Genomic DNA, 20,516 nt, shown 5'->3' with positions numbered 1-20,516 from the left:
TGGGGGCCACACGGAGACCTGAGCGTCACTGCAGCGTGAGCCACTGACGCAGCCGCACCCGCACCGGCTGGACGTTGCCCACCCGCCCGCCCCGGACAGCACTGGTCAACAAACCTTTATTTCACTGGAATTCTAAAGACAGAAGGAGAGAGTTTTGAGAGAGAGAGTACATTCCACGAGGTCAATCCATTAAAAGTCAAGGAAGAAAAAAATAAAACACTGTATTCAGACCCTAGAACATGCCGGAAAAATGGGCGAAGGACAAGGGTGCATCATTTCCAAGGACCAGTCTACATCCGAAAGGAGTTTAGCAGCGTTTGTTATCCAAAACTGAAAATAAGCAGAATTTTAACAGTAAGAGGTTAAAATCGACTTTCTGAGGTTGGTGAGTGTGAGTTCACAAACTTTCTGAAGGATAATTTAACAGGTTTCAAAAGGCTCAGATGTGTGCATTGGTTTCATATACACACACACAAAAAAATTCTGCTTCTCGGGCTTCCCTGGTGGCGCAGTGGTTGAGAGTCCGCCTGCCGATGCAGGGGACACGGGTTCGTGCCCCGGTCCGGGAAGATCCCACATGCCGCGGAGCGGCTGGGCCCGTGAGCCATGGCCGCTGAGCCTGCGCGTCCGGAGCCTGTGCTCTGCAACGGGAGAGGCCACGACAGTGAGAGGCCCGCGTACCGCAAAAAACAAACAAACAAAAAATTCTGCTTGTGGCTATTTGTCCTCGTTTTTCACAAAGAGGAAGCTGGGAAGGGAACTGTTTGGGGGTGCTGACTTGGGGAGCTCTTTGCCGCTGGCAGCGAGGCATAGGAGATGGTAGGGACTGTGCCCCAGGGACACGCATCCACTGGGAGCCCCCCATCCTTCAGAGGTCCACCCTCTCCACCTTGCCAGTCAGGGGCACCTTCCCACCCTCACCATCCTCTGTTTCCTCGCCAGGGCTCTGTGGAGGACCAGCTTGAGGGGCTCCCTCAGCCGCTGTCTCTGAAGTCCCCCAATGAAAAAGTAAAGAGCAGCGTTAGCCGTGCTGTTGATGCAGGCGTCGCTGAGAGTGTGGTTTTGCACGTCAGCTACAAGGAATCTGATGACGCAGAGGCGCAGGCCAAAGAGAAAGAAGCCCGGGGCCGAGAACAGAAGGACCAGGGCCAGTGCTGCTGGGAGCCCGCCTGGACCTGGGGAGCAACAGCTCACTGGACACGCCCAGGATGGAGAACAGCAGGAAACCCCACGTGGTGGTGGCGGTCATACGTGCAGGACAGAGCTTTGTCCTTGGGATGAATAACTGACCACAGGCACGACCTCTCAGTATATTAACCGGAAAGATCAGAGTCCCGAGCAGGGCGCTCACGTTGCCTCACGTTGCCTCACGTTGCCTGACAGGTGACGTTGCCTGACGTCACCAATACCAAATAGGGAAGAAGGAGGACAGACAGCGCTGGAAGCTGATGGCAGTCATGATGCCCAGGCCAGTGAAATAGAAGAACCGCAGGACCGTAAAGGTGTCATGCAGGTGAAAGGAATAGTGAAGGAAAAGCTTCCGGATTTGGAAGTCTCTAGTTGCAAATTTGTACCATTACACAATGTACACCCAATTCCTCCAGCCCCTGGTAGACACCATTGTACTGTTTTCTGAGTTTAATCTGAGCCTTTATTGAGCCATGGCTGCTGCAGCGGCCCACCCACCGTCTCCCAACCTTGCTCCCTCCAAGGCCCTGGCAACCAGCCACACTGTTTGCTCAAGAGCTCACATACCTCCTTATTTCAGATCACTTCTCCCTCCATGCTTGCAGTTCCGTCCTCCCCACTGTCCTTTAGGTGTACTCCTTAGTGGGACCACGGGGTGGCAGCAGCTCATTTGGGGCCTGGACCAGTATATCAACCTATCTGTGAACAAAACCCAAATCTCTTTCTCCTCCACCAGCTGGTCTAGGTGACCCCTTCAAGAGTGAGCTAAAGCAGAGGCTTTGGTGACATGAAATGGTTCACATGTACAGAAAAGCTTTTTTTTTTAACGGACATCCACATACCCACCACCAGGCTGAGTCACATTTTAGCATTTTAAAAATACCTATTTCACATCTTTTTTTTTTTTTTTAATTTTTGGCCACAGCCTGTGGGATCTTAGTTCCCCGACCAGGGATCGAACGCATGCCCTTGGCAGTGAGAGTGCAGAGTCCTAACCCCTGGACCACCAGGGAAGTCCCCCACATCTTTTATTTTTACCAGCGACCTTACGGACACCCACGAAGCTTCCTGTGTCATGTCCCCAGGCCCGGGCACCTCCTTCGTTCTTCATATTTCATTGCAGGGTTGTTTCTTACAGTGAAACACGGTAAAGCAGAATATATAACAAAGATGGATAAACTACAGATGCGCCCATACTACGGAATTCTACACCACTGTTAAAATGAGTGGACATTTGGAATGGCAAATACCAAAGACGAAAAACTGAAAACATCAAGTTCTGCAGAATGATGTATAGACCATGATAATACTCACACCTTTTTTTTTTTTTTTTTTTTGACTGAGCCGTGAGCCGTGTGGGATTTCAGATCCCTGACCAGGGCTCAAACCCATGTCCCCTGCATTGGCAGGCGGACTCTCAACCACTGCGCCACCAGGGAAGCCCCGGGTGTGTTGTTATAATCAATCCATTGTTCAAGGCCATGAGACTCGATTCACTGGCAGATCCCCACCGCCCGCCCTGCCCCGCTCAAGGGTCCCTCGGGACCCCCACCCACCCATACTCTTCCCCAGGCCTGAGATGCAAGCTTCACCCAGAGCTTCAGAAAAGCTAGTCGCCACTGGTATCCCTCAGTGTCAAGGGGGTAGGCAGAGAAACCACACTTCTTCTTGGGCCCTTCAAAAACAACCTAAAGCAAAGAAGACGAGAAGGAGAAAATTCACGAGCTCATATGGTGGTAGATTAGCTTCGCGTGCATACGAACGTAATCTTTGTCACAACCCTGTGAAGTGGAATACTCCATCTTTTTTTTTTTTTCTTTTGCGGTACACGGGCCTCTCACTGTCGCGGCCTCTCCTGTTGCGGAGCACAGGCTCCAGACATGCAGGCTCAGCGGCCATGGCTCACGGGCCCAGCTGCTCTGCTGCATGTGGGATCTTCCCGGACCGGGGCACGAACCCACGTCCCCTGCATCGGCAGGCGGCCTCTCAGCCACTGCGCCACCAGGGAAGCCCTGGAACACTCCATCTTAAACGTGAGTACACCGAGGCTCAGAGGGGTTAAGCGAGACGGAGCAGAAAGACAGGCAAGTATGACGCCCCCCCTCCCCAGACCACAGTCCCTCCACCAGCGGGACCACAGCCGGCTCAGGTGCCCCCAGCCCCACTCAGGCTGCCCCGACCCTCCCTCAGCCCCCAGACCCCTTTGCCGTGTCTGGGACAGACACAGCTCAGCAGCCCTCAGGAGCTCCCTCCCTCCCGGAGACCACACCCCGTGTCCAGAGGTTCAGGGGGCTCTAGATTCCTCCTTCTTGGGCTCCATGGACAGGTGCACCTTCCCCGAGGAGCCCCAGAAATGCCGCATCCTCTGGGGTCTCTATGGACCCCCGGCCTTGGGTGTGGAAGCAGGTCACACAGCGGGTGTGCGGTCCGCTGGCCGGCGCTGCTCTCCAGGCTGGACCTGCCTGCCTGGCCCCGTCCGGTGGTCCGAGAGACCTCGAGGAGGTCTGTGGGCTCAGGGCCTGGCGGCCTCACTTGGACACCCACCTGCCAGGTCCCTGGAGAGCCCGGCGCTGTGATGGAGGCCGCGGTGCGTCCTCATCTGTCCTCACTAACCCTCCCGGGTCGCTGGGAGGGAGAAAGCTGCCTTGCCGAGTCTGACAGGCTCCCAGGGGTCCAGCTGGAACCCAGGGCTGCCCGGCGCTGCTCAGGGGAGTCTGGAACCCCAAGTCCCCCCTTCCAGGCACACGGCCCCGCCACCTGCAGAAGTCTGAGGGGGCAGTGGGGCTTCCTTACAGCCCCCCACGTGCTGGCGGCAGGCTGGGCGAGCAGGGGCTTGGGCACGGGGGTCTCAGCCCTGAGCCCTGGGGACTCCAGGGGCCTGTCCCAGTGTGTGGACTCGGGCACAATGCAGGGCCACCACCGGTGCCACTGGAGAAGCAGACACTGCTGGTCTGACCCAGGACTGGAGGCAGAGCAGGGGGTGATGGAGAAGAGCTCCCCCTCCTCAAAGGCCTTGACTCTCCCACCTCGGCCTCCAGGGCCTCAGCCTTGGCCCTTCCCCACCTGCTGCTTGAGCCGGGCCACCCTTTGCACTGAAGCGTCTGCAGGGCGCGGCTCCCCTCCGGGACAGCCCAGGGTCAGGCTGGCCACAGTGCAGACGGGACAAGCTCCCACGCATCTTCAGCCAGGGGTGGACGCCACTCGTTCTCCCCCGCCCAGCCTGGGTCCACCCTCGCTCACCTGCATCCCTCCTCAGTGTGCGGTTCGAGTCCCATCATTCTGGCTGAGTTCACACTGCCCCTGCCTTGGGGCACTGACCTTTGGGTCCTGGGGAGAGGTTGACACTGGACTTTAACTCCAGAGGACACTGGGGCCGGGGCGGCCATCCTCCCAGCTGGAGCCCCAGGCGGAGCGGGCAGGTGAGCCTCCAGGCTCCCCCCAGGCAAGGACACCTTCATTTCTCACCTCCCTGCCCCGCCTGCACCCCTCTGCCCTCAAGCAAAGCCAGACCTCAGCCTGTCCTGAGTCAGGCTGGGAGGGGAGGCAGCTCCGGGTCCAAGGAGGCCGGACCCCCAGAGCCAGAGCCAGTGCCCACCCTAGCCCCACCTCCAGGACCCCAGGACCCCTGGGGCTTATCTGGCCAGGACAGCGCTCCCAGCGACAGGCACGTCCCTGCTTGTCTTGAGCAGCCAGACGTTCCCGGGACGGGTGTGGGACGCTGCCCCGTCCTCGGGGACCTGAGGGGAGGCTGCTCGGGCCCGAGGCAACCTGTCAGCCTGGGGCCAAGGGAGAGGCCCCCTCACCAGGCCCCACCCCCGACTTGGATGAAAGTTTTCAAATATCGTTTGTTTTCGTCGTGTTGAGGCCACGCTCCCTCCTCAGCTGCTTAATTACATCCGAAGTTGGAAAAACACCACAAAAATAGTCAACCTAAACTAGGAAATCCACTCGAGTTTTATCTTGTTTTCATGGATTGCACCGTTCTTCCGGAACCCCTGCGCCCCAGTCTGGCCGGGGGGAGGGAGGGACCAGCTGGAGGGGCTGCTCGGCTCTGGGGGCTTCCGCTCGTGTGATCGTGGGCTTGGTGATTTTATGAAGGAGTGTTTTGAGAGGAAAGGCCCAATTCTTAAAACGCTTTTTACAGCCATTGGAGCGGTGGAAAAGGCAAGAAAGGCAACGCGTGCCGCGCCTGCACCGCGCGTTGTACACGCACCAACGGGGCCAGACACGCAACATGCGTGATGTCGTGCAAACTTCCCGACCAGATCCACACGGGAGGCAACAGAGCTGAGCGCCGACCGAGGGGGTCCGGTTTCCCGGGCACGGCGAGCTCCCAGTCCGGGATCTTCTGCCCCCTCTCCCCGGGGCAGCCCCTTGGGAGCCCCTCGCCATGCAAGGCCCCAGAGTAGGAACGAGAAGGGAGAAAGGAAGCAGAAAGTGCAGCCTCAGACCCGAGCCCACTCGCCCCCAGCAGTTCACAGCACCTACCTATACAAGCCCCTCTTTTATTTTCTGTGCTCCTGTGCTCTAACTTCTGGGGCCTCCTGAGCCCCCAGGGGCTGCCCCTCCCACGGTTAGCCAATTCCTAGATAGCAAACCACCGCCCGCAGCCTGCTTTGCAGATGCAAACCCCTCAAAGCACAGCCCACACCTCCCCACCTCCCCTATGGGGCTCTAGCACTCAGGGCCACTAGCTCCTGCCCCGATGAGCCAGGGACGGCGCCTGTGCCACAGAGCCCCCGAGATGATTCGAACAGCCAACCCTAAGCCTGCTCACCCTGACTCACCGTTCCTTCCCGCGGAAACCACCATAAAGGCTCCTGACCACACATCCCCCTGCCGCTGTGCCCCGACCCGACAGCGCTTCCCTGAGCCGTGGTCCCCGGTGGCGCACCCCCTCCGCTGGAGAAGTGAGTAACACTCTATCCACTGAATGACAGCTGTCTCCTGAGGTGCTGGCCTGGCCATTCCTGCTAATGATAATGCCTCCGTTAAGACACGCCTTCCGCAGACAGGCCCTCGGCCTGGGACTCCCCGCTGCTGGGGAGTGGGGAGACCCTCCTCTGGTCCCCACTCCCTATCTGCCCCCGGGGTGGGGGCTGGGCAACACTGGGTCCCCTCTCTGGGTCCCAGAGTCGGACGATTGTGTCCTGAGCCTCGGATGGCATGGTGGCCACGGGAACCACAGGAACAGGAACAGTTCATGACAGGACCTCCCGTATCCCCCCACCCCCGATCCCCGCCCCACTCCCTTTTCGTCCCAATGTGTACTCCTCACTGAGTCCCCGTGACACGCCCGAGATGTGACAAAACCAGGTTCCAGCCTGCAGACATGGGCACTGAGAGACAGAGGCCACAGGGCTGGGTTGAGGCTGCACTGTGTGAAGCTGCCCACTTCGTAGGGCAGAAACGGCTGCGTAGCGGCCGCTTGGTGTAGTCAAGGCTCCCGCTAGCACGGTCGGGCTTGGACACAGGCCACCAGCTGTGAACAAGCTCAGGAAGGATTCGTCCGAACAAACGCACTCGGTGTTTCGGGTGGTGGCACAGGCTTCAGACAACAGATATTTCCTTTCTCGCAGTCTGGAGGCCAGAGTCTGGAATCAAGGTGTCCCAGGGCTCCAGGGGAGGGTCCTTCCTTCCTCCTCCAGCTTCTAGGGGCTCCAGGCATCCCTGGGCTTGTGGCCACTCCCTCCAGTCTCTGCCTCCGTGGGCGCGTGGCACTCCCTCTGTGTGTCTCTCCTCTCCTGTCTCTTGTAAGGACACTTGTAATTGTGTTTGGGGTCCACCTGGGTAATCCAGGATGGCCTCACCTCAAAACCGTCACTTCTTCTCAGTAAGGTTCCAGGGATTGGACGAGGACGCGTCTTTGGGGGCCCCATTCAGTCCAGGACACGCACCACCCTGGTGTTTGCTGCTGTCGTTGCCGACACACCGAGAGCAGACGCTCCTCTCGAAGCTGTGCTGAGAGCCTGGCGTGCGCGAGGCCCCACTGGCAGCGGTGGGCAGAGAACCCGGGGACTGGCGTGGGACATGGCGGGGAGAAAACGAAAGGGGGCAGGAGGGCAGGGCAAGCTGGGGTGTGGTGTCAAGTATCCAGGCCAGGGACAGCTCACAGGGAAGGTGGCCTTTGAGGAAAGGGGCAGGGGCAGCGGGAGAGCGTCCCAAGACCCAGCAGGCAGAGCGGGCAGGGCGGCAACAGGGCCCTGCAGGTGGAAACCTTGTCCCTGGGCCTGGAGGCCAGGCAACTCTTCACTCCTTAAAGCCACGTGCAGAAGCGCAGAGAAGCCGGGGGACCTCGGCCAGGAACCACAGGCTGCGCGGAACACTTATTCCACGGGCGGCACTTGTTACGCAAATGAATTCGAAGCTAAATCCACTTGAAAAATGTTAGAACAAGCAGCATCTCTACACATAACTTCTGACTTGCACTCTGAGTCCCCAGGGCCACAGAGCAGCCCACAGAAGAGGCGAGTCCTCGGCAGGACCAGCTCAGAGCACGTAGCTCTGCGGAATAGAGTTTAGAAAAGTATTTTAACCCCTAAGAATCTGTCAGCAGCTGGGGCCCCAGGGTTTGAGGCCGGCAGGTGGACGGTTGGGGTGGGTCCTTGGGAAAGGGACCAACATCTGCGGCCCGAGACATCCCACAGCGGCACCGTCCAGTGACCCACCGTGTGGGATCCAGCGCCAGGCTGGGCACGAGCTGTCCAGGAATGGTGACGGCCCACTGGACACCAGCCCCCAGGCTGCTGCCCCCCCCACCCACATCCCTCAGGTGCTGAGGAAGAGAAGGGCTGGACCACATGGAGGATATTATCTCCACCTGAGCTCATCCCGTGACCAGGAGGGGCCCTCCCACTTCCAGCGACCTGGCCAAGCGCCCAGGTCCAGCCAGCCGGGCCCCAGGGACACGAGAGGTTTCAGGGCCCGGGGGGGAGCCCTGGGCGGCAGCGTGCAGGCGAGAAGGCTTGGGGCCCCTGCACCAGACACCCCTGAGGACTTTCAGGCTCCCGTCGGACTGGGAGTTGGGGGCAAGGATGGGGAAGCAGGCTGGTGGGGTCAGTATTTAAAAGCCGGCGCTCTGGGTCCTCGTTTGAATGTACGGGCAGGTGTGCCTGTCCTGAGAGCTATGAGGACGGCCTTCCTCCAGCCCTCCCTCCACCTCCACCTAACTCGGCCCTTCCACGTACCTCGGGGAGACTGAGGCTGGGGCACGGGGGGGCGGTCAATGCAGGGCCCCCGGGATGCCAGAGTCCAGCTCGGCTCTCTGGGGCCCGAGACACCGTCACTGCGTGCCTGGCGAGGGGAAAGCCTGGAGGGGGTAAAGGCGAGAGACCTGCCCCCTCACCTCCCACCAGGGCACAAGGACAACCACAGAGAAGGGTGTCAGCAGGGGCGCACAGGCACAAGGCAGGGAGGCCCCAGGGGTCTGTGGGAGGCTCCAGGGTCTTACAGGAGGCAGGACCTGGGTGAGTGGGGAGGGGGCGAGGGCGGTCCCTGCAGGGGCACAGCCCAGCGAAGGAGTGACTATGGGAAAAACTCAAGGTGTGCAGGTGGGCTCCCCGCCTCCACCGTGTCTCTGTGTCTCTATCTCTGTCTCTGTCTCCCCTAACTCCTCACCCCAGAGACAGGGCCCTGATGGCCCCCCCACTGCATCTCTGAGGCTAAGAACAAAAGCCAGGTGGACCCCGGGGAGAGGGGCCTAGGGGAGGGAGAGGCTGCTCTGAGACCCTCCACTGCCTCTGCTTCCCTGTGACGGCGTCTCTCCCCTCGGACCAGAGCAGGGCTTGGCTTCTCGCAGGCAGCAAACACCTGTGTCAGTTTCTCCCCCAGAGGACCGGGGCCCCGCCACCAAGTCCACACACCTGCTGAGGCACGACCCGCTGGCAGCGGGGGCCCCGGTCGCATCCCTGCCCAGGCGGGAGAGCAGGGGAGGCTGGGCACGTCCCCCAGCCTTCCCTCATCCGCCCAACCCCCTACTGCCCCCACCAGGACATATGCACCCACCCTTGTCCATGGCAAGTGCAGGACAGAGTGTGCTCAGCAGACCCTCTGGGGCGGGGACCCAGCAGGAGTGTGGTCCTGGCCCTCCGGGGTGGGAGGGCCCCCGTGGAGTCCCTGAGTCGTGTCCTCATGAGAGCCCCCTTTGCCTGCAGAGACCTGTCCAGCCATCGCTGACCTCTGCGACATGGCTACCGCGGTGTAGCCGTGTCAATCGATCTTTGCGCATTTAATCTAAACATCCAGCCGGGGGCAGGCCTGCCCACCCGGTCGGCCATCCTCATCTCCCTGTGTTGGGTGCATCCTACCTAATCCTCCTTTTACAAAGAGGTGATGAGGCCTGAAGGGTTGGGCACTGGCCAGGAAGGCGCCCCGGGCTGGCTGCATCTGTCCAGCTGCGCCGGGACGCCACCCGCCTTCCCGGGCAGTGATAACAACGGCAACGTCTGTGGCCTCCCTCCAGGGTCCTTCCCACCGGCCGCGGAGCCGGCCAGCATGTTCGGGCTCTGGAGGACCTTCACCGGCGTGGTTTTCTACCTCACTCTGGCTGTGGGCCTCGGGGGGCTGGTGGGGAACGGGCTGGTCCTCTGGCACCTGGGCTTCCACATCAAGAAGGGCCCCTTCTCTGTCTACATCCTCCATGTGGCCACCGCGGACTTCCTCTTCCTGGGCTGCCAGCTGGGCTTCTCGGCCGTCCAGGCAGCCCTGGGCTCCAAGGACAGCCTCTACTTCGCCGTCACCTTTGTTGCCTTCTCCGCGGGGCTCTGGCTGCTGGCCGCCTTCAGCGCCGAGCGCTGCCTCTCCGACATCTTCCCCGCCTGCTACCAGGGCTGCCGCCCCAGACACACGTCGGGCACCATCTGCGGCCTGCTGCGCGAGGGCGTGCACCTGTCCACCTGCCCACGGTACCACGTGGCTAGCGTCACGTGGCTGCTGTCCGTGGCCTGCGTGGCCTGCGTGGCCGGGCTTGCGCTCTTCGTCTGGGTGACGTGCTGCTCCCAGCGCCCGTGCCCTCGGTTCTATGGCATCTTCCTGGGCTCCGTATTCCTGCTCTTCTTCTGCGGCCTCCCCTACATCCTCTACTGGGCCCTGCACCCCATCCTGAACCTCCTCTGCCTGTGTTCCTCCCGCTAGCCACCCTCCTGGCCTGTGTCCCCTGCAGCGCCAGGGCGCTCATCTACTTCGCGACGGGCCGGCAGCCGGGCAAGCGGGAGCCACTCCGGGTGGTCCTCCAGAGGGCCCTGGGGGAGGGGGCCCAGCTGGGGGCCGGGAGACTGTCCCTGCCCATGGGCCGCATGTCAGGGCCGGCCAGGGTCCCCCCAGCCCTTCACCAGACCCTCCAGGACCATGTGTCATCCTGGCCCCCCCCAGCTCACTGGCCCTGGGGACCCAAGGGCCGGGGGCATCAGGAGAGCCGTGGTCTTGACTCCCACATGCCCAGCCTGTGGAGTACAAGGAAGACCTGAGGAGAAGGCCAGAGACACAGCAGCTAAGCAGGGAGTCCCCAGGACTGGGGCGAGGATGGGCACCCCAGCTCCCGCCTCCTTCCCCCCCTGCCACCAGCTGAGGGCTGGGGTGGAGGGGAGGCCGCCCCCCAAGGCCCACGTGGGCAGCTGGGCGGGGCCTGTCCTCGCTGAGGCCGTGCTGTGATCCTTCCACTATAGAGTTCTCCGGCTGCCTCACCCACAGGCTCCCAGCGCCCAGGTGACCCCTGCCCAGCAGTCTCCCCACCGGCCACCAGATGGCGCTGCTTCCTCACCAAACGCACCCATAAGTGTGCCCGCCAAAGCAGGGTCACTGCAGAGCCCGGCGCCAGCGGGGCCTCCCCTGCCCCTTCCAGCCCTGTCGCCCGGAACGGGGGTCCTGGACACCTGCTGCCTAGAGGGTGCTCTTGCCCCCAACCCCCATCTCCAACTTCCCCTCCTCCCAGGAATCCTTTGCTCACTCATCACCCCCACCCATCCCTGCCCAGCCAGTGTTTGCACCACCCTCCTCCCACTCCCCTGGGCTTCCCTTGGGAAGGAAGGAAGGAAGGGAGGGAGGAAGGGAGGGAGGGAACTGCAGCCATTCCTTTTAGCTTTCAAAGAACAAATCATTTTATGTGTCTCTGATTTTTTAAAATAAATTTATTTATTTTTACTTTTCGCTGTGTTAGGTCTTCGTTGCCGCACACGGGTTTTCTCCAGCTGTGGCGAGCGGGGACTACTCTTCACCGGGGTGTGCGGGCTTCTCACTGCAGTGGCTTCTCTTGCTGCAGAGCATGGGCTCTAGGCGCGCGGGCTTCAATAGATGTGGCATGTGGGCTCAGTAGTTGTGGCACACGGGCTTAGTTGTTCCGCAGCATGTGGAATCTTCCAGGACCAGGGCTCAAACCCGTGTCCCCTGCATTGGCAGGCAGATTCTTAACCACTACGCCACCAGGGAAGCCCTCTGATGATTTTTTTTTTAATGACAGTTCATAGTCATTGTCAAGACTTTCAAGTCCTACAGAAAATATTGAAAAGGTAAATCACCAAAACTCTTTGGACCTAGAGGGAGACGTTCTGGGCATAGAACCCTCTAGCTGTGTTTACTTTTCTAATAGAGACCCACAGAAATTTCAATTTTTACCAAAAAGAAAACATTCTATATATCCTATGTGAAACCTGTTACAAAAAGCATTTTATAACTCCAGGAGAAATGTTTTAAAAAGTCCTTTTTTCACTAGAAAATGTGTGTGTTGCTCATTATGGGAACTTCAGAGAACATTAAGAAATGGAAAGAAGAAAGACTTACCTATAGCCCCCCAACCCGGACACACCTTTGCAGGTTGTCCATCCTTCCCTGGGATGGGCAAGGTTCTGGCCAGTCCTGGTCGCCCTGCCTGGTCTCTCCAGACTGCCCTTAGGACTGGATGACTCCAGCCCAGGGAGGCCAGGGCTCTGGCAGCCTAAAGGCCATCCCGTTCGGCAGGTTCAGGAAGGTGGGTGAGGACCCCAGCCTTGGCTTTGGGGGGTAGGGTGCCGAGGGGCCATCCATTCATGGAACCACTTCCTGCTGGACCCCAAGGAGGGATGTGGCTTCCTCCCTGGAACGCCTGGAAATGGGATGAGGGTGAGGGCAGCTTCAGAGGGGCCCCAGCATAAGCCCTGCCCTCCCAGCCCCAGGAAATAGCTGTGAGGCCCCCTGAGGGGCCATCCATCTGTGTGCTGCCACTGGGGACAGACGGTCAGCTGCCCCTGGGGCGCGTGATAAACAGCCCAGTCTAGACAGATGGGGAGAGCGGGACCTCTGGCCCTGGAACCTGCCGCTGGGGCGAGCGGGCGGCAGCCTGGGCCCAAAGAGCCAGCGTGTTCCCAGTCCTGGAGGAGTGATGGCCACCTGGAGGGACGGGGCTGTCGCAGGGCTGGGCTCCCATCCCACTGGCACCTCTCCAGCCTGGTGACCTCCAGCGAGTCACTGAATAGCGGGGAGCCGTGTCTGCAAAAGGAGAGGGAACAGCATCTCCTTCCCGGGACGCAGAGGTAGGAGGCAGGCAGCCAGGCTGGCAGAGGGCGGTCAGTGCTGGGGCCCGTCCCCACCTTCAAGGCCAACCGCGTTGCGTCCCCCGTCTCTGCCTCCGTCTCAGGGCGGTCCTCCGGATGGCCCCAGCCCAGCCTCACCTCGGCACACTGCCTACGCTGCCTGCTGGCATCACTGCTCCTGGCACATCCTGCTCGGCCATCAGGACCCGTCCTTGGGCCGGTCTGTTCTGTGACACCGGGAGCTCCCTGGCAGCGGGCGCCCTGCCCTCAGCTCCTCTGGTGCTCACCTGCCCTGGCTGAGCACCCAAGGGGACCCCCTTGCCCAGAGCGGCCTCCCACCCACCACGCACTGCATTTCCTGCACTCATGTTTGCACCCCTGTTAGTGTCCGTGTGTCTCACGGGAAGGTGGGCTCCTGGGGGGAGCTGTCTCCCTGGGCCGAAAACCAGAGGCCCGGGTGGAGGGTCCTGACAAGTATTTGTGGAATGGTTGGACCTGTGGTTGGGTGAACGGGTGATGGCGCGAAAGATGGGGTCAAGAGAATCAAGGGCATGGCCGAAGTGGAGCACCACCGAATGGACTCGGACCAGGTCTGTCCTGGGTCGTGGGACATTCCAGGCCAGCAGAGCCCTGACTACTGACCCGACACCTGAGAGGGGGGTGAAGAAGGGAGGGGATCTGCTCTCACGGCCGAGTCCCGCCACCACAGCCTGTCACCTACTCTCGGCCACACTCTCCCCTTTCAGCCAGCAAACCCCAACGGAGCCAACTCAGGGCCCAGCACTAGGCGGGAGCTCGAGGGAGGGTCGTTCCATGATGTGGCCCCGGTCCCCAAGGAGCTCAGCGTCTGGAGAAGGGACAGACACATTGACACAATCCAAGGACGGCATGTGAAGAGGTTTAGGGAGGCACCTTCTGTCTCGACTCACACTTGACAATCATTACCTGCCCCTTTTTACCCACACGTGTCCCAGTGTGGGTGACAAATCATCACGTCACCTTAGTGTTAGGGAAGCACAGAAGAGGGAGGGTCTCATGTCCCTCACTCAGAAAGCAGAGGAGGCTTCCTGGAGGAGGGGGTGTCTGCGCTGAGTGTAAGGAAAGGACTGCCATCGGTTGGGGGCGGTCTGAAAGGCCCCAAACACGGGTACTTGCTGAGAAGAAAAGAAAGACGGGGGTCCCCAGAGGAGGCTGTGGCAGCTAGACCCCGGGATGGGAACAGGTGTGCACCAACACAGGACAGAGGACACCCCAGGGGGGCAAGGGGCATGAGACACACATGTGACCTTCCTCCCAGATCTGTATTTCCTGTGATTCATCACAAATAAAATGTAGACGGTGTGGACTTCCCTGGTGCCACAATGGGTATGAATCCGCCTGCCAGTACAGGGGACACGGGTTCAAGCCCTGGTCCGGGAAGATCCCACATGCCTCGGAGGAGCTAAGCCCGTGCACCACAACTACTGAGCCCACATGCCACAACTACTGAAGCCCACGCGCCTTTAGCCCGTGCTCCGCAACAAGAGAAGCCACTGCGATGAAAGCCCATGCGCCACAACTACTGAGCCCACACACCACATCTACAGAAGCCCAAGCGCTCTAGGGCCCATGTGCCACAACTACTGAGCCCATGTGCTGCAACTACTGAAGCCTGCACGCCTAGAGCCGGTGCTCCACAAGAGAAGCCACTGCAATGAGAAGCCCGCACGCCACAACGAAGAGTGGCCCCCGCTCACCGCAACTAGAGAAAGCCCACATGCAGCAACAAAGACTCAATGCAGCCAAATAAATAAATAAATAAATTATTATTTTTTTAAAATGTAGACGGTGTGAAACAGAGGTCAAGTTTCAGCTGGTTTTTGTTTTCTTTTATTTTTTTTTTTCCATGTGGCTAACCAGTCATTCTAGTAACATTTGTTGAAAAGACTTCCCTTTTCCCATGAATAACATGGACGCCTTTACTTTAAATCAGTTGATTGTATGTGGTGGGTCTATTTCTGGACTCTGTTCTGTGTTGGTCTATTTGTCTGTCCTTATACCAGCATCATACTGTCTTAATTACCAGCATTAAAGTATATCATGAAGTCAGGTGGTCTAAGTCCTACAATTTTTTATTTCTTCTTCAAGATTTGCATTTCTATATAAATTTTAGAATCAGCTTGACAATTTTTTCAAAAATCTACTGAAAATCTGACTCGGATTGCATTGAATCTATTCAGTTATTCTATAAAAAATTCATGGGGAACTGACATCTTAACAGTATGGAGTTTTTCCGTTGATAAGCATGTTTAACCCCCATTTATTTCAGTTTCTGACTTCTGTCAGGTATTTTTTGTAGTTTTCAGCATAGGTATCTTGTTCATATTTCGGAAAGTTTACCCCTGGGTATTTGAGGTGTCTTGATGCTATGCAAACTTATCTTTTAACTTCATTTTCCAGTTGTTTGATCTTGCCTTTTTATAGGATTGAATAACTCTCCTGCCAACTTACTAAATTCGTTCTAATAGTCTTTTTGAAGTCTACTTAGTTTGTGTACTATGTACACAAACATGTCATTTGTAAATAGAGATCATTTTACTACTTCCTTTTCTTCCTTTATTGCACAGGCTAAGACCTCTCATACAATGTTGAATAGAAATGGTAAAAATGGGGACATCCCTGATGGTCCAGTGGTTAAGACTTCACCTTCCAGTGCAGGGGATGCAGGTTCTATCCCTGGTCGGGAGCTAAGATCCCACATACCTTGGGGCCAAAAAACCAAAACATAAAACAGAAGCAATATTGTAACAAATTCAGTAAAGACTTTAAAAATGGTCCACATAAAAAATAAATAAATAAATGGTAAAAATGGGCATCCCTGCCTTATTCCCAGTCTTACAGGGAAAAGTGTTCAATATTTCACCATTAAATATGATGTTATATGCAGGCTTTTTGTATATGCCCGTTATCATATTGACATAATTTCCATCTATTCCTAGTTTTCTTAGAGTTGGTTTTTTTTTTTTACTCATGCATGGGTATTGAACATTATCAAATCTTTTTCTTCACTTATTAAGATGACATATGGTTTTTCTCCTTTGGTCTGTTACTTTGTTGAATTACACTGATTCATTTTCCAGTGCTGACTTTGTAGTGCTTGGATAAACCTTGCTTGGCCATAGTAGATTAATTATCCTTTTTATATATTGATGGGTTTGATTTGCTAATCTTTTGATAATGGCATTTGCAGTTACCTTCATGGGAGATGCTGTTCTCTAGCTTATTTTCTCATAATGCCCTTGTCAGTTTGGAGTATCAGTTATCCCCTGTTACTCTGTAAGAATTTGGAAAGACCAGTACTCTTTCACCAGAGAAACCATCTTTTGTGGGAGGAGTATAAAATACAATTTCAGTTTCTTTAAAAATTACAGGGCTACCTAGATTCTCTTTTTCTTCTTGCATCAGTTTTAGAAAGTCTCATTTTTCAGGGAATTTTTCCACTTCACCATTTGAATTTAGCTTAAATGTGAATGAGCCATCTTGGAGGTAGACCCTCCAGCCCCCGTCAAGACATCAGATGACCACAGCTGTGATCAAAATCTTGATTTCAAGACCCTGAGCAGAACTACCCCAGATAGGTCACTCCCCAATTCTTGACTTACAGAAGCTATGAGGTAATAAAAGTTTATTGTTTTAAGTTGCTAAATTTTAGAGTAATTAGTTATGAAGCGATAGATTACTGATACAACCATGAAATGTTCCTCTTTGTCTCTGGTGATAGTTCATGCCTTGAGGTCTACTTTATTCGAAGGTAATAGTTAGCTGCACTGACTATCTTGCGATTATTGGTTACATGTCATATTTTTTCATTCTTTTCTTTCAGTCCATTTGCATCTTTAAAGTGTGTCTCTTGTAAACAGCATATTATTGGGTAGTATTTTTTTTTAATCCAATGGGAGCTCCCAAGGAATTGAGGGGTATTTGCACACAGATTTGGGGGGGCTCTCCTCTCTGTGTATCTCTCTGTTCTCGGATTTTCTCCTTCAATTTCCAGTCCCTCTGGCAGCCCCAAATTCCAAACTCTGTCTTCCATCTCAGTAAGACTGACCGCTTTCTGCCCGCCCCCAATCTTCAAAGCACCACCGGAGAAAAGCTGGATAGATGTGGAGCTCACCAATTTGTCTCCTTCCCCCCAGAATCATGTGGTAGGGTGAATAATGCCCCCAAAGATGTCTACACCCTTTGTAATAATAACACTCCATATGAAAGCGTAGGTTGCCAGACAGATTTTTTTTTTTGAATGATACGACTATAAGCTGCCTATAAGAGACACACTTTAGATTCAAAGGCACAAATAGTCTAAATGTAAAACGATATAAAATGCAAACAATAACCAGAAGAGAGCAGGGGTGGCTACACTAATACCAGACAACACAGACTTTAAGTAAAAAATTGTTACTAGAGATAAACCAGGACATTTTTTTTGGATGATGAAAGGATCAGCCCATCAAAAAGACACAACAGCTATAAACACCTGTGCTTGTGGTATGCTGAAAATGCCCCGTAAAAGATATCCATGCCCTAATCCATGCGACCTGTGAGTGTTCCCTTGTATGACAAAAGGGACTTTGTAGGTGTTATTAAGTGAAACATCTTGAGGTGAGGAGATTGCCCTGGATTGTCCAGGTAGGCCCAATGGAATCAGAAGGGTCCTTATAAAAGGGAGACAGGAAGACCAGAGAAGGTATAGCGAGCAGAAGGAAGACACAGGGAAGCAAAGTCAGAGAAAGAGAAGATGCTACACCAGTGGCTGTGAGTATGGAGGAGCGGACCAGAGGCCAAGGAACACAGGTGCCCCTAGAAGCTGGAAAAGGTAGGAACAGATTCCCCCTGGAGCCCACAGACGAGTACAGCCCAGCATTTTAGACTTCCACCCTCCAGAACTATAGGCTCTATAATTCATAATAAAGTTATTAATTAACTAATTCATTAATTGCCCCAAAATTGTAAGAAGTTCTGTTCCTTTAAGCCACCAAGGTCATGCTCATTTGTCAGAGCGGTGAAGAGAAACTAATCCCGATTGCGTCCCTCCAATTTCTGCCTGCATTTATCTACTCTCCTGTGTCTTCCTACAGTCGCTTTTTGGTTTTAAATTTATTTATTTAATTTATTTTTATTTTTGGCTGCGTTGGGTCTTCATTGCTGCACGTGGGCTTTTCCCTAATCATGGTGAGCGGGGTCTTCTCTTGTTGCAGAGCATGGGCTCTAGGCGCGCGGGCTCAGTAGTTGTGGTGCGTGGGCTCAGTAGTTGTGGCGCATGGGCTTAGTTGCTCCGTGGCACGTGGGATCTTCCCAGCTCAAGGATCAAACCTGTATCCTCTGCATTGGCAGTTTCTGATTATTGAAAGCAGTAGGGTTCGTCTGATTTCAGCTACTCTTCCAGCTCTCTCATTGTACGCACTTTTTTTAATGAAAAGAATAAGGATAGTTCTGAATTCCAAAACATGTATGTCCCCAAGGGTTGGGGGCCCATACCCATCTCCTGGGGCTGCATGAGGATTAAATGAGGTGACTCACTGCACAGAGAGCACGTTACATGAGGTTTGGCATAAATCATGCCTCCAGCGATGTTAATGTCTTTGTAGGTTCAGACGGCCATAACAAGAACACCCCACACTGGGCGGCTTATATAACAGAAATGCATTTTTCACAGTCTGGAGATCAAGGTGCTGACATGGTAGGGCGAGGCTGAGAGCCCTCTTCCTGGTTTGCAGATGGTGCCTTCTCTCTGTCCTCACACAGCAGAGAGAGATGTCTCTCCCTGCCCCTTCTCATAAGGACACTAATCCCATCACGGGGCCCCACCCCCATGACCTAATCACCTCCCAAAGGCCTACCTCCCAATACCATCCCATTGGGGGTCAGAGCTTCAAAGTATGAATCCAGTTCAGAGGAGCTGGTTATGGTCAGAAGAATGAAAAAGGGCAGGACCCGGACCCATGACTTACGGGTGAATCAGCTGGACTTAGCAACAGACTGAACAGGGCTGCAGCGTCGGTTTCTTCCTCCCATGGGACGCTCGTGGGTGAGCATACAGTTCTCCCAGGGAAGGAGTCTCCCGGGGCTGTCATCACCTCCCAGCAGGGCTTTTGTCCCTTCAGGCATGGAGTCTGCCGCTCTCAGCTCTGTGCCCCCTCAGCCTGCAGGCCGCAGGGGCTGAGAGTTTGCAGAGTGAGTGGATGCTTCCTGGACCTCCAGGAAAACTGCTCTGAAGTCCAGGGAGGCCCTCAGCCTGTCTGCCTTCCCTCTCTGCCCTCGTGCAGTGCCCTGACATCCCACTTGCAGGCTGACCTTTGCTAGCCAGAGCTTCCGGGGGCCTGTCTGTCCGCATGATCACCCTCCAGCAGCCCCCGGTGCCAAGGCGGGGGCTTTGAGGAGAGACCAAACTCACAGTGTGGAGCTGCTGACAAGGATGCTTCAGAGCCTCAGACGGCCCTGCACCTCTAGCGGGCATCAGGGCCCTGCTTGGCCTGAGAGCTCATCAGACACCACACAGGGCAGGCCCTCAGCGGTCATCCCTGGGCCAGAGGTCAGCCACTGGGGACCCAAGAGCCTGAGGTCAGGTACCTTTGCTGGCATTCACAAGGGTTAAGTCTGAATTAGTTTCCAGCACTTAACAATTGGGAAATTTCTCATCAAAATCCAGATTTCTAGCCTCTCCTAAATGTCAGAGACTGGCAAACCTCACCCACATTGCCCCTGGCCCACAAGGGAGGGGTGGGGAGGGGCCAGCCTCCTGGAGTCCCCTTCTCCACTGTCACCCTGAGACCAGGCCACACCGCTACATCACACTGTTGTTTCCTAGGTTGAAGAGGAAAGTGAATGGGTCTTTTTGCTCCCGTTTTTAGTGAAATGTGGGGAAAGACAGACCCAGGGAGCCCCCCTTTTTGAGAAAAATGGGAGGGAGCTCGTTTCCTTGTGGACGCGACGAACAATCTTTTGTGTATAATGTGCAACAAAACGTGTGTGTCATTGAACCCCCTGCAAGGGTAAGATTCCCCCCTCCCCCGCCCAGATGGGACCCCGTCATTCTGCTGATGGAGAGAGGGAGGCCCAGGCAAAGGGCGGCTGTCCCCAGTCCCCCAACTGGGCCACGGCAGAGCCGGGCCTCCTCTGACAGGTGTGTGGGCACATCTGCGACGCTGGTGCCCAGGCCCTGGGAGCCGCGATGAGGACCCTCGTATCTCAGCCCCGCAGGGCCTGTGGACGGGGCGGGCGCAGGCCCGTGAGAGATGATGTCCCAGGCCCCCAGCCCACCCTCCTGCAGACAGGCGTGCGCACCCTCCAGCAAGGGGGCGGCAGGTGGCCTGCGCCAGGCTAATGTCCTGGAAGGATGGGCTGCAGGCGGAGGGGAGGTGGCTGCAGAGACACCGATGAAGGACATTTGGTGGCTTCCCACGGGGAGCCAGGCCCCGTCTGGACAGAGAGACCAGGGAGCCGGGAGCAGACAGACGGAGAGGTCCCCGTGCAGCCAGCAAGGCCAGGGCAGTCGTCCTCCTCATTAGCTTCTCAGTAGGAGATCTCTCAATACCTGCGCGCAGAGTGAAGGCCAACCCCTCACAGGGCAGTCTTTCTGGAGAGGATCTGAGGGGTTAACTCCCTGCTCCAAAATATTGCCTCCACCTTCCCCACAGGGCCTGAAATTCCACCCTTAGCATCACAATTTGGGGGTAAAGGGGGATAAACTGATTTGCCGAATTAGAGAGGGAAACAGCAGAGTGGAGATCGACTCCCAGGGCAGGGCAGGGACCACGGCTGGCCAGAAAACGTGGAGTGGAGAGAGCAGCT

General features: G+C 56.2%; 1 protein-coding gene across 1 annotated transcript; it reads left to right on the top strand.

Moving 5' to 3' along the window:
- The first annotated feature begins 9,292 nt into the window (after positions 1 to 9,292).
- Positions 9,293 to 11,210, top strand: MRGPRG (MAS related GPR family member G). Its single transcript, XM_004286899.4, is given in 2 exon segments — positions 9,293 to 10,294; positions 10,297 to 11,210. Coding segments are annotated over 2 exon segments (1,131 nt in total). The 5' UTR covers positions 9,293 to 9,519; the 3' UTR covers positions 10,653 to 11,210.
- The last annotated feature ends 9,306 nt before the right edge of the window (positions 11,211 to 20,516 follow it).

Source organism: Orcinus orca, chromosome 8, assembly GCF_937001465.1.
Source record: "Orcinus orca chromosome 8, mOrcOrc1.1, whole genome shotgun sequence".
Taxonomy (NCBI): Eukaryota; Metazoa; Chordata; class Mammalia; order Artiodactyla; family Delphinidae; genus Orcinus; species Orcinus orca.
The sequence above is the reverse complement of the archived record's forward strand: the minus strand, read 5'-3'. Positions and strand labels throughout refer to the sequence as shown.